At 42.8% G+C, this 13970-nt stretch overlaps 1 protein-coding gene across 1 annotated transcript in view; it reads right to left on the bottom strand.

The window, feature by feature from the left end:
- The window catches only part of LOC142900214 (lithostathine-like), an 11085-nt gene extending 48 nt beyond the window's left edge, over positions 1–11037 (bottom strand). Inside the window, exons 1-4 of the mRNA XM_076044383.1 lie at positions 11024–11037; positions 10156–10227; positions 1692–1725; positions 1–1572 (exon numbers count right to left, since the gene is read on the bottom strand). The exon at positions 1–1572 is cut by the window's left edge and continues 48 nt beyond it. Of these exons, the coding sequence (XP_075900498.1) occupies positions 1057–1572; positions 1692–1725; positions 10156–10227; positions 11024–11037 (636 nt within the window). The 3' untranslated portion in view covers positions 1–1056. The remainder of the gene's footprint in view (positions 1573–1691; positions 1726–10155; positions 10228–11023) is intronic.
- Positions 11038–13970: the final 2933 nt, after the last annotated feature.

Raw genomic sequence — 13970 nt, forward strand, 5'->3', positions numbered from 1 at the left:
GCCTGAGCCCAGAAAACACAGGACAGGTGACCTGTCACATACACCTTGTAATTTAATCATTTCAGTACACAACACCTCTCCAACTGAGTCCACACAAAAAACAACAAAAAAAACTACACAAATAATGCAGAAGGAAGTGACAATCTGTATTTCGAAATATTTGTCGTTAGTGTTTTAGTGTTTTTAAGTGGCGTCAACAGTACCGGGTCAGTTGCTGAGGGAACCCCGGCCACTGGCACACACTGAAGGTATTCCGAACCCACAGAACCAGTCGCTCCATTTGGACGGGACGGAGCCAGTCGTCACACAGGCGTCCATGACTCTGTAGTCGTCTGGCTCGTGGTCTCCGGCGTCCCAGGTCTCAAAGTTGACGGCGGAACCGTCAGACCATGTCCACCTCCCGGCCGCCCGCGTGCGACTGAGTCCGACCCAGGCGCTGCGCTTCAAAACTTCACGACCATGAACAAGAGCACATGCACCTGCATACTTGCATGCATTCATACATGCATTCATACATGCAGTAAGCACCTGCTCCCACGTCACATATGGGTCAAAACTCCACAGGCAGCAGTATTGGTGTGAATGTGTGCACGTGGCAGTTAAGAGATCATTTGGACCCCATTCAAGATTCACTGACTCACAGATTCCCTCTGAACCTCAGGTGTATTTGGAATCTGTATAATAATGCATTAATAAAAATAAAAAGACTGCAAAATTGAAAAAAGAAAATAGTCGTATGTTTGTAAATTAGTGAGGAGCAACAATGTATTATGTCTTACTTTAGTTTTATTTGATTACTTTCTCTATGTGTGTGGTGTTTCCCTTCCAAGTAAAAACACGAGTGTGTCAAGTCAACCTCATTTTGTTTCAGTAAATGTTTGCAGTAATAAAATGTTATGCTATTAATTGTTTTCTTGCAACCCAATGCCCTCAGATGGATCTTGTCAAGGCTTCCCAATGACACAACAAAGAAAGGCACAATAACAGGCAAGGTGGTGATGCTCGTTCTTTATTTATTTTGTTCTGATTTGAACCCAACCAGAAGAGATTCTAAAGTCAATACTGCCGAGCTTTACAGACTGAAGGGTATTGGAGTTGACATGCAGCATCGTTCCATTTTGAATTGCTGAGGATCATTGTGCAGTCTTCGTTATTATTGTTATCTGGCTGCCCGGCGTCCCAGACTTTAAAGTTGACAGCAGATCCATCAGTCCACATCCACGCTCCCTCCTTTATGACATCATGGAGTCCAATCCAGGTATATTCCTGTTCCGGATCAGAGTTCTTGATCAGGTCCTTGACAAAAGTGTTCTCCTCCAGACTGTGGATGGACACCAGGTTGGCTCCCTGTGACACACAGTTGATCTCGGCGTCGGCCCAGGTCATGTGTGTCGCTACGTACTTGTAGGCGCTAACGTTCAAGCTGTACGAGGAAGGTGGACGGAAGTCATGTGTCAACATCATGTCCGGATCAGCTGTAGGAGCCTTGCCGGCCAGAGTCAGACCCATCAGGTAGAGGAACAGCAGCATGGTGGAGTCAGGAGTCTGCTGAGTGGGAGTCAGATTCAGAGTCTGTCAGATTCAGATTGTCGTCAGATTCTGCAGGAGACAAACTCCTCTCTCTGTCTTTTATAAGCAGTGAAGAGGGCGTTCAGGGCGTCTAGGGGAGGTGATAAGTCTGTTTGCATTACAATGCTGGACTGATTGAGTCTTTCCCTATCAGATCTGGCAGATATCAGAAAGAGAGTTAATCATTCCAAGAACTTAACGTGCAACAGTGACTGTTGACATCTGTTGACAGCCGCCAATATATTTTTTATAGTTTGACCAGGTGCTTAGATGTAAACCACAATAAAGACTGCAAGCAGTTTTGTGGTTATGGTCGACCATCAGCTGCAGACTGATCAGATACTGGTTATTTCTCTGGTGGGGAAAAACCCAGCTTGGATTAGAGGAAAACAGGGGAAAGGAGTTTGCCTTCTGCAGAGTCAAGAGTCAGATTCTGCAGAAGGCAAACTCCTCTATCGTTATGACCAGTGAAGAGGGCGTTCAGGGCTTCCAGTGGACAATATTTTTCAACTGGTGTCACAGCACTGGACGGATTTTACTGCTCACATTTGTCTTTTCCAAAGTTCTTGAGAACAATATCAGCTAAGAACTGGCAAAGACATCAAAAAGGGCGTCAATCCGTCATATCTGTTGACAGCAGCCAAAGGGTCAATACGTTGTTGTTTTTAGATAGATACTGTAGATAGACAGATAGATAGACAGATAGATAGATAGATAGATAGACAGATAGATAGATAGATAGATAGACAGATAGATAGATAGATAGATAGATAGATAGATAGATAGATAGATAGAGCTCACGGCTCATGAATAAGTAATAATAATACATTAATAAAAATATAAGGACTACAAAAGAAAACAATTTGTGAGTAAGTGAGGAGCAAAAGTGTATTTTGTCTTACTTTTGTTTTACTTTATTACTTTCTCTATGCGTGTGGTGGTTCTCTTGTGAGTAAAAAAACAACTGTGTCAAGTCATCCTTATTTTCAGTCATTCATTCATCTTCTATACCCGCTTCTTCCCGAGCTCAGGGTCACGGGGGTCTGCTGGAGCCTCTCTCAGCTGTCAGAGGGCGAAGGCAGGGTGACACCCTGGACAAGTCGCCAGCTCATCGCAGGGCCACATAGAGACAAACAACCATTCACATGCATTGATCTCACATGCATGTTTTTGTAGTGTTGGAGGAAGCTGGAGAACCCGCAGAGAACCCAGCAGACACAGGGAGAACATGCAAACTCCACACAGAAAGGTCCCAGGCCCAGAATCGAACCCACGACCTTCTTGCTGTGAGGCAGCAGCGCTAACCACTGCGCCACCGTGTCGCACATCACCAACAAATAACGCTTTATCCTTTGCTTGTTTTTCTTCATCAGTTTTCTTTTTCTTCCGTTGTTTCCGCATGGGATAACTCCTTTTTGATGCCATTATGGTGGTTTTTTTTGTGCTTTTTTTTTTTAAATCCTCTTGCTAACGGGAACGAATGGTAGCTGTCAATCATTCCCATCATACCTGCCGGTGTCGTCAGCCAGCTACATAACTAACTGTGTTGGACAGTGGGGTCCAACAATCTAATAATGCCAAAAATAAAATGATTTAAAAAAACAAAAAAAAAAAAACACCAGCCACAGCTTATTATTGCAGTTTATTTTACTTAAAGCGAACGTTTATTTTTAGGCATTCGAGGGCTGTAATAAACACATGAGATAGCTACAGATAAAAACTGATTTTTTTTTAATTATCCTCAGAAGAAGCTGAACATGAAGCTTTGGGGCAACCAAGGGGTTTTTGGGCCCCCCTAGTGGCTTGGAGGACCGAGGTATTCGCCTAGTTCGCCTATAGCAAGAAACGGCTCTGTTAAACATTGTGATTGCAGTGTCCGTTTAAAGCTTTTACCCAGATACAAAATTGTCACTTTTAAGAGTTTTTTGCAGTAGTTTACAAACTGTAGTAGTTAAAGTAATACAACTAAGATAAATGATCCACTGCCACAATAGTTTCACAAAAACACCATGCCAAATAAAATATTTCCATAAAATAGTTCTTTGAATTATAAAAGAGCAGCACACTTCTAATTAGGGGCCTATAAAAGACACACTAAGCTTAGTACATTAATCCTAAGTAAGGCTAAAATAACATTAAGTGTCAATATGTGAGAGACAACTTCCACTGAACATTGACAGAGCACTGACTACAACAACATGCCCTCCCTCCCTGTTAGAATCTGAATAAACGTGTCATCAGTCATTGCCATGGCAGGACAGCTTAACTTGTCAGGACATGGCGAACTTTCATAAAACAAACAAAAAAGTTGAGTTCATGACAAACCAATATTAGCCAGCCAGCTGACATTTATCCGACGCCAGCTAGCTGGCTAGCAGGACCAATAAAACTTGGGGGGGAAAACAACGTTTCACCTCCACCTCTCCATCACCAACAAATAACTCACTCACCTTTATCCTTTTCCCGTTTTTCTTCATCAGTTTTGTTTTTCTTCCATTTTTTTTTCATTATTATTATTATTATTATTATTATTTTATTTAATCCTCTTGCTAACGGGAACGAATGGTAGCTGTCAATCATCATATCTGTCGGCGTTGCCGGCCCGCTACATCACTACTTGTGTGACAGTGGGGTCCAACGACGTTGAAACGGGTGTGTTTTGGACCCAATTGCACCACAGCTGACACACAGGTTAAGTTGAAAAATGTCTTTTAACCAGGAATCAGGCTGGACATCAAGAATCAGGCAGAGCAGGCGGGTCAAAGGCAGGCGAGGTAGATGACAGTCTTCGGTCTTACATGCAGGAAGGTAAATAACAATCTGGCAGGGAATCAGTGGCACGCAGGGGTTTTTTAATACATAACCAGTCAGATCAAAGCAGGCCAGCAGAATGGAGTCTCTTTGATGATGGAAGAGATCAGAAAAGTCTAAAGTGGGGAAACAGAATGTCCAAACGGGACCAGAATGTCCAAACTGTGACAGACATAATAATGCAAAAAAAAAAAAACAAACAAAAAAAAAAACACCAGCCACAGCTTAATATTGCAGTTTATTTTACTTAAAGCCAACGTTTATTTTTAGGCATATAAGGGGTGTAATAAACACATGAGACAGCCACAGATAAAACTGACATTTTTTGGTGATCCTCAGAAGAGGCTGAACATGCAGCTTTGGGGCCCCCTAGTGGCTTGGAGGCCCTCGGCATTCTCTTAGTTCGCCTATAGCAAGAAACGGCCCTGGTTGTCGGTGGCGGCTCCGCGGGTCGGCTAGCTAGCTGTGACAGCTATGCTAACAGAAGCTAGGCGGCTATTGCTGGTCACTGAGCTGTGCCGCTTGTGATGTCACTATTTGTTTAACAAAACAGTGACATTTGGCTCGCATTTGAAAGTAAAGCAACCCTTGAAGTGAACCAACAGAAGCAGCATAAATACTGGATGTCAGGATTGAGAAAACATAGATGGATTTTATTCTTTTGTATATATATATTAAAAAAAAAAACAAACAAACAAACAAAAAAAAAAACCTCATCATCATCATCATAAAGCTTTATTAAAGTGGGACCACAGAGTTAATAAACCTTCTCCAGTCCGACTTTACACCCTATTGGTAGCTGACTCATTATACTTATTACTGTCTCTTCTCTGGCTGATGGAAACTCGTTCATCTATAAAATATATTCCTCAGTCTCACACTCTTATAGTGAACAACCAAAGTAGATGATTAAATGTCAAACCAAATCATCATTATTGTTATTATTGCTATTGTTACTCATCTTTGTTCTGTGTATTTATGTTATTGCGCTATACTGAATCGCTGAAACATTTTCCTTTTGCGCCAAGCTTGAAAAGCGGTTTCCGTCTGTCACCAGCAGAGGTCACCCTCGGCTCAGTCAGTGATTCCAGCCGACTGGGGCGTAAATATTGGCTGTAAAGCGGAGTGTTCAGCTGAATGTATGTGTGTGTGCGTGTGGTGGGCTTTGCCCATTGTGTTGCGGGTTCAAGACTTGAGCTGCTTTAAACAGGAGAAGCTCCTCTCTACACCTGCAGATGGAGCTCCAATTGTTGCCACTAATGACAAGTTTGTACAGCTGAGGAATTGCACTGTCCAACTCCATGTCTTTCAGAAACAGCAAGAAATCACACAGCTTTCCTCTGTTGCCCTGCAAGTCCTGGTTTGAATGGAGGACTTTAAGTCCAGACCTCAGTCTCCCTGAATCAAAGCCATAACTTTTTAGGACACTCATATTATCTGCCATTATGCGCAGCTTGCTGGCAGCTAGCTCGCTAGCTGGAGCTACTGCGAGAGGCTGGTGTGAAGTGTGACCGCCTGTGAGTGCTTTGTGACGGGGGAGAGGCTCAGCAGCTCCCGCTGTGTCAGAGGTCAGAGTCTCCAAACACAGCTACAGTCTACAGGAACACCAGAAATAGACAAAGGCAAAGTTGCTAAGAGGACCCGTACAGTCTCCGGCTCAACTCAAAACAACGGAATGAAAAACTTGAAAACTGCTTCAGCGGATGTTTATACCTCAAGATCGCTGGGTCTGGGTGTCACAGAAAGCAGCGACCTGGATTTCTGCCTCCCTCTTGGTTTAATAGTTGCCCTAAATATCGATAGATATCATTTTTTAAACGTAGTATTAACTTGGACAAAAAGTTTGGTGCAGCGTCATTTTCAAGCAAATGTCGCATGGTCTTCCTCCTCCTCCTCCTCCTCCTCCTCCTCCTCCTGCTGTGCCTCTCGCCCATTGTCTTGATCGCAATGACAGAAGTGAGCTGTGTCATTAGTTCTGTTTGGTTCTGTTATAACTCACCCTTTTTTCTCCAATCAAACACACACACACACACACACACACACACACACACACACACACACACACACACACACACATACACACAAGAAGAAGAAGAAGAAGGAGAGCACATGTACCAGCACATACATACAGTTGTGTTCATAATAATAGCAGTATGTTTAAAAAGGTGTTTAAAAGGTTTAAAAAGGCGAGTAAACTTAAAAATTCCTCAAATAAATAGTATTTAATGAACACAAAGGCATTGAGGACACTGCACATTCTATTTCAAAGTAAGAAAATTGGAAAAAGTCATTGAATTTGATAATATTTTGCAGAAATTCAAGAAATATGTTCAAAAAAATAGCAGTGCCAAGTTCAATTATTGAGGTCATTGATTGTGTGAAAAAAAACAGGTGTTAAACATGTGGCCCTTATTTAAGGATCAAGGTAACTGACTTTGCATATGCTGGTTGTGCATTTGTCCTTGAAAAACAGAGAAAATGGGTTGTGCAAGACACTGTTCTGAAGAAGAGCGTTCTTTGATTAAGGAATTAATAAAAGAGGGGAAAACCTATAAAGAAGTGCAGAAAATCATAGGCTGTTCAGCTAAAATGATATCAAACACTTTAAAATGGCAGCCAAAACCAGAAAGATGAGGAAGAAAAAGAAAAACGACTGTTCGAATGGATCGGAGAATAACCAAAATGGCAAAGGCTCAGCCAATGATCAGCTCCAGGAGGATCAAAGAAGATCTAAGATTGCCTGTGAGTACTGTGACAATCAGACGACGTCTATGTGAAGCCAAGCTACCAGCAAGAAGCTCCCGCAAAGTCCCATTGTTAAAAAAAAAGACGTGTGCTGAAGCGGTTTCAATTCGCCAAAGAACGCATTTTGACTGGCCCAAAAAGAAATGGCAGAATATTTTGTGGACTGATGAGAGTAAGATTGTTCTTTTTGGATCCAAGGGCCACAGACAGTTTGTCAGACGTCCTGCAAACACTGAATTCAAGCCACAGTACACAGTGAAGACAGTGAAGACAGTGAAGCATGGTGGTGCAAGCATCATGGTATGGGGATGTTTCTCATACTATGGCGTTAGTCCTAATCATTGCATACCAGGGATCGTGGATCAGTTTGAGAGTACATCAGAATACTGCAAGAAGTCATGTTGCAGTATGCTGAAGAGGTAATGCCCTTGAAATGGGTGTTTCAACAAGACAACGACGCCAAACACACCAGCAAGCAAGCAAACTCCTGGTTCCAGACAAAGAGAATTGAAGTAATGGAGTGGCCAGCACAATCCCCGGACCTTAATCCCATCGAAAATGTATGTGGGCTGACATAAAAAACTGCTGTTCATGAGGCAAAACCAAGAAATGCAGAAGAATTGTGGAATGTGGTACAATTGTCCTGGGCTGCGATACCTGTTGACCGGTGCCAGAAGTTGGTCGACTTCATGTACCACAGATGTGAAGCAGTCATCAGAAACCGTGGTTATGCCACTAAATGTTAGTTTGTTTATCTGAGGAAAGTTGAATCTTCCAGCATTTCTTAGTTTATACAGTACTTCTTTGAGTTTGTAAAGAAAGATGTCAACACTGCTATTTTTTTGAACATTATATTTCTTGACTTTCTGTAAAATATTATCAAATTCAATGACTTTTTCCAATTTTCTTGCTTTGAAATAGAATGTGCAGTGTCCTTAATGCATGTGTTTTTATTAAATACAATTTATTTGAGGCATTCTGAAGTTTACTCGCCTTTTTAAACACCTTTTTAAACATACTGCTATTATTATGAACACAACTGTATATTCATACATACATTGTTGTAACTTTTGAATGAATGAATTAAGTTTATTAATGATGATAATATTTGATATGTTATACTTACGGAGTTCAAGTATAGTTAAAATAGTTTAATCATTTTATAGTGGCGCTGCTTGAAATGTCCACAAGCCACCTAGAACTCGAACTCCCAGCAGGCTTAGCGTTAACAGGTTGGTACTATAAAGACTGTTAATTACTCACCGGTGTGCAAAAACAGAAAAAAAAAGAACAATAGCTGAAAGAACGCCAACTGAAGGTGCTGCAGTGGATTTGATTTCTGTACCCGTTTTTTGTTACCCTTTTTCCTACATAAAACGAAAGTTATTTTGCATCAATTACGTCCTCCTGAAATCTTTGAAAAGAACACAGTTTGTTCAACATGTTTGGTGCCGAAACCCGGGAGAAGATGAGCCAGAGAGACTCGCGTGAAGGAGCAGCCGCTCCGCGGATGAAAGAAGAGGAACGTAAAATTGAAATGGAACGAATGAGGAGGAAACGGGGTACCATCCGAGGGACTACGGCACGTCTTGTGAACCAGATTGACGGTGAAATGACCAAACCAGATCCGGACATGGATAGTTTGAGCACCTTTTTGGACATGTTGGCCGTGAAGGAAGAAAGTCTACTCGGACTCGACTCTGCAATTGAGCAGCTCACGCCGTTGGATGATTTGGAGAACGAGATTGAAACAATAGAGGATTACAAAGCAGCGCGTCATCTCGTATAGGAGCCGCGCACAGCGCATGATCAGGAGAATGGAAGCTCAACGCCAAGCGCCGACGCATCAGAGGGTGAGCGACGCAAACTCAGCTGACTCGTTTAGCGCACATGCACAGGCACTTTATTAAGCTGCCCATGTTGATGATTGACAAATAGGTCAAGAGATGGCAAGAGTTTTGGAGCCTGTATGAGACTGCTATTCATACTAATGACGCACTGTGCAAACGTGAGAAGTTTACCTAGCTGAAAACGTATCTCTCTGGAGCAGCTGCAAAGGCAGTTGCGGGGCTGACGCTTACAGATGCCAATTATGACAGCGCGATCACTCTGCTACAAAGTAGATTTGGTAGGAAAAGATCTGGTGATCAGTGCTCACATGTCAAGGCTGCTGAATCTCAATCCGGTGAAGAAATCCTCTGATGTGCATGCATTAAGGCAGCTGTATGATGAATGTGAAATTCAAATTAGGAGCTTGGAATCATTGGGCGTTGTGTCCGCCACTTATGGAAGCCTACTATGCCCAATTTTAATGAAGATGATTCCAGATGACATAGCTCTTGAATATAGCCGTCAAAGGGGAAGTGATGATGAATGGAAGGTTGATGAAATCGTCAAATTCCTTCAGAAGGAGGTTCAGAGCAGAGAACGAGCACTGCAAATGACAGCATCATACACCCGGAAAGAACGGAAACCAGAAAGCAAGTCATGGAAGCAGTCCACATTCAACGACACAAAACTGAACAGATCCATCACGCAATCCACTGCTGCACTGCACACTGCCAGCCAGAAGAGACACAACTGTTTATTTTGTGATTGTGCAGAACACAAGTCTGAAGATTGCCCAAATAACAGCATTCCTGAGCGCAAAGAGAAAATAAAGAAAATGGGAAGATGCTTTGTTTGTTTGGGACAGAAGCACATTGCAAGGACATGTAAAGTGAGAGATGTGTCATGTGAAAAATGTGGAAGGAGACATCACATTGCTGTGTGCACTGGGGAGAAAAGGGAGGCTCAGGCCCCCCATGTTACAGAAGATTCTGTGGTTTCCTCCGTCATTCCTCATCTTGGGAAAGTGAAACCTGGTGGACAGAACACTGTGCTGCTACAGACTGCCAAGGCATGGGTGGCTGGTCCATTAGGCAGGAAAGTAGCTCGCTGCTTACTCGATGGAGGGAGTCAGAGAAGCTTCGTCCATGAAAACCTTGTGAAGAGCCTGAACCTACCAATAATAAGGCAAGAGACACTCACTCTTCACACGTTGGGCTCCTCTGTTCCCACAACGTCACAACGCAACACAGTGAGAATAACATTAGAAAATATCTGGGACAGCCAGCAGAAAATTGAAATTGAAGCCATAGAAACACCACAGGTGTGCACAGCGGTGATGAAGATTCCTGGTGACCAGATTCAACAGGAGCTCAAGAGAAAGGGACTAAAACTAGCAGACTTCCCAGACAATGCTGACGATCTTGAGCTCTCTGTGCTGATAGGAGCAGACTATTACTGGCAAATAGTCTCAGGAAAAGTGGAGAGACTGACAGAGACATTAGTAGCCCTGGAGAGCACCTTTGGATGGTCTGTGCAGGGACCAGTGTCCATGTCGAGTGTCGGCGAGTCAACCTGCATGTTCATTCAACTTGAAGAGGACACACTTGTCTCCAAACAACTATGTGCATTCTGGGAAATTGAGTCTCTGGGTATCACAAGTGAGAAAACACAGAACCCAGCTGAAGAAGAGGCTCTGCAGATGTTCGAGAGAACAACAACCTTCAAAGATGGACGCTACCACGTAGCATTGCCCTGGAAACCGGAAAGAGCAGAGCTCAAAGACAACTACAGTGTTGCTAAAACCCGATTTAAAGGTCTGAAGAAAAGACTAAAGAAGGATGTTACATTCTACTGCAGGTACAAGGAAGTAGTGGAGGACTATTTACAGCAGAGCATTGCAGAGGATGTGCCAACGGACAACGCAAGTGCAGACAACGTCAAGTACTATTTACCAGTGTTTGATGCGTCGTCTCATGAAGATGGCTCACCATCCCTCAATGACTGTCTGCTCACAGGGCCAAATCTGAATCCAGACCTCCTCAGCGTCCTTATTAAATTCAGAAAACACGAAATTGCCTTCATGGCAGACATAAAAAAAAAGGCCTTCCTGCAGCTCTCTCTAGTGGAGAGTGATAGAGATGCGGTCAGGTTCCTGTGGCTTCCGGGCTCACCAAGTGGAGAAGAAGAAGAAGAACTGCGTGTGCTGAGGATGACCAGAGTGGTGTTCGGAGCCTCCCCCAGTCCATTTCTGCTCGCAGCTACAATCAGAAAGCACCTGAGACAATATGAAAAAGAACAACCGCAGGTTGTAAAGACACTAAGAGAGTCACTGTACGTGGATGATTTCATCTCAAGTGCGCACAGTGTTGAAGAGGCCTACCATGTGACGACAACTGCTAAGAAAATATTGTCAACGGCAGGCATGGACCTCAACAAAACTCAAATATGTAAAAGAAAATATGCATTGGTTGTAATGTCATTGCACACAATATGAAATATTTCTCTGTTTATAATTAAAAGAAGTGTCAATGAGCAAGTGAACTACATGCTAAGTGGTAATGCTATTAATTAATGAAACAAAAAAATAAAAAAAATAAAAAAATAAAGCCACCATGTTACTCCCATTGTCTGTTATTACCGTCAGGATCTTCTCCTTTGGTGTGGCCCACTCTTGCATACATTTGTCCACACATGCCTTAATAGACAGTGCAGTGTGTGGGTGAGATACTTGTTCAAGGGCCAACAATATATGTTCAGTTTTACGTTGTTCAACACAAAAGTAGCTTGCACTTATAGCCAGGAAAGAGGCTGTCAGTCCTTTTTTTGTCCACAAGTCAAGGCCAATGGATGCTCTCCGGGCAGCAGCCAGTCTCTCTTTGAATTTTTCTCTTTCATCAAATTGCTCATTTTAGTTTTCTTTGGAACAGTTAGTCTCCTATCTACTATCTCCATCATTTGCACAAAGTCCTCGTCTTCAATTGTTGTGAGTGGTAAACCTGTCTGTCCAATCCATCTAGCTATGGCCTGCTCCTTGGTCTGTTGTTCCTTCGATTCAGTTTTGTACTTTGAAGAACTGAGGAAAGCTGTAGAGATGGCCTGCTGCTGGGTTGCACTAGCTTTATTTCCACTTGGCCCACGGTCATCTTTGTCATCAGACGTCTTCTGTATCTGTGAGGGTGAATAAAGGGGTAATCAAGTTGTGATTTCTTACCCATTCCCCTCCTATCTCTCACACACACACACACAAGTCCCAATTCCACTGCCCAAAAAACGTGGGATTTTTTGAAAATAATCGGCATTTGGTTGGCGGTGGAATCTGCTTACCGAGCCGCGCGACAAAACGGGTCAAACGACCCGGCAAGCGACCCGGGTCAAAATCGGCTCCGATCAGCTCCGCACTAATCGGCATGCGGTGGAATCTGTAAACCCGGGACAACACGACCTTTTTTTACCTGCCGCACGGGGTGACGTTGAGCGTAACGTGCGCTAAATCATAATATAGCGCCAGTCGCGGCGTACATCAAGCACTGATTCAAAAGTTTTCGATCACGTTCCATCAGCGCTCGATAATTGAGAGAGGCCACACACACACACACACACACACACCTCTTTGTCCAGTCATACACAACATCCAATATAGTACACATTTGATTCAATTTGTGGACATTGAATATTTATACTCATTAATTCAGCCAATCGTCTAATCAATACAGTTCAGAGGTGGTTTCCTTTAGCTTCTATTTTATTCCAAGTTTAGCGGAAACACGGTGGTTTATCTGATAAAATAACTTTAGCGTGTATGCTTACCTTCGCATGTATTTCTGGATGAGTCGTCTGTAAATGTCGCTTCAAGTTGGTGGTGTTCTTCCCAGCGATTTTTGTTCCACACGGTTTGCAGACGGTCTTGTTGTCCTTGTTGTCGTATGTGAAGTGTGACCAGATGTCAACTCTTCGTTTTTCGTCCTAGCTCTGACATTTCTGTTGTGCATGAGACATGCCGTTGCACTTGGACCGGGTGCACTGCAAAACGTTAGCGTGTTGCTAACGAGCTTCAGCTCAACTGCGACTAACAGCTAAGACTGTGCAACTAAACACAACGTAAATAACCGAACTGTTGTGAAAACGTCCTGCAAACTGTACGAAGTTCAGCAAACGTGCCTGTGTTCTCCTCCTGTGTAGCTGTGCTGTTGCGTTTGTTTCGCTGTTGCACCTGCATGTCCCGCGGTTTTTTTAATTGGCTCTGCTGCGTCCGCGTAAATCGACCTACCCTCAAAATGAGATTCGCTCTGATTGGATTTTCTTCCCAACTTGTCCCACAAAAGAGTAGTCCTGATTGGCTCTCTTTTCCATTCGTCCCGCCCAACATTTTCGTTTCGTTTTTATTCGTTGACTAAAGTGTCAGTTATATTTCGTCAAAGTCTTCGTCATCATATCTGACTTTTCATCTAGTTTTTATTTAGTTTTCGTCCGTGAAAAACGTTTGTTGACGAATATTTTTCGTCACAGTCTTCGTCAATGAAATTAACACTGCTATTGCTATTGCTATATATTGCTATATAAACCAAGAGGTAGTGATGTCCAAACGAGGCTTCATGAGGCTTTGAACCCTTTTGGACTATTGTGTTGAAAATTGGTTCATTACTCGAAGCTTCATTCATTAAGAACGTGGGGGTCGTCTGCTGGCGCATTGGTTGTACTGCAGCCATGCAAAAGGTTGATGACCCTAGCAAGTGTGCACTTTGGGATTTTCTGTATTTAACACTTTTATTATTTATTTATTCCAACGTTGGTAACTTTTACTTTGTTTTATGACTCTGTGTTTTCGTATGTCCTTGTATGTATGTTGGCTACTGAACACACATTTTCCCCTCTGGGGGATTAATAAAGCATCTGTTTCTAAATAAAACTGAAGCGAACTTCATTTCATGTGTTGCTTTTCCTTCTTGCTCTGTCCTACCAATATATCAAGGTTCACCTTGATATATTGTTCATCTTGAACGAAATTTGTTCCTCAG

This window comes from Nelusetta ayraudi, unplaced genomic scaffold, assembly GCF_046127955.1.
Source record: "Nelusetta ayraudi isolate G7.1 ecotype Tasmania unplaced genomic scaffold, CSIRO-AGI_Nayr_v1 ptg000079l, whole genome shotgun sequence".
Classification (NCBI taxonomy): Eukaryota; Metazoa; Chordata; class Actinopteri; order Tetraodontiformes; family Monacanthidae; genus Nelusetta; species Nelusetta ayraudi.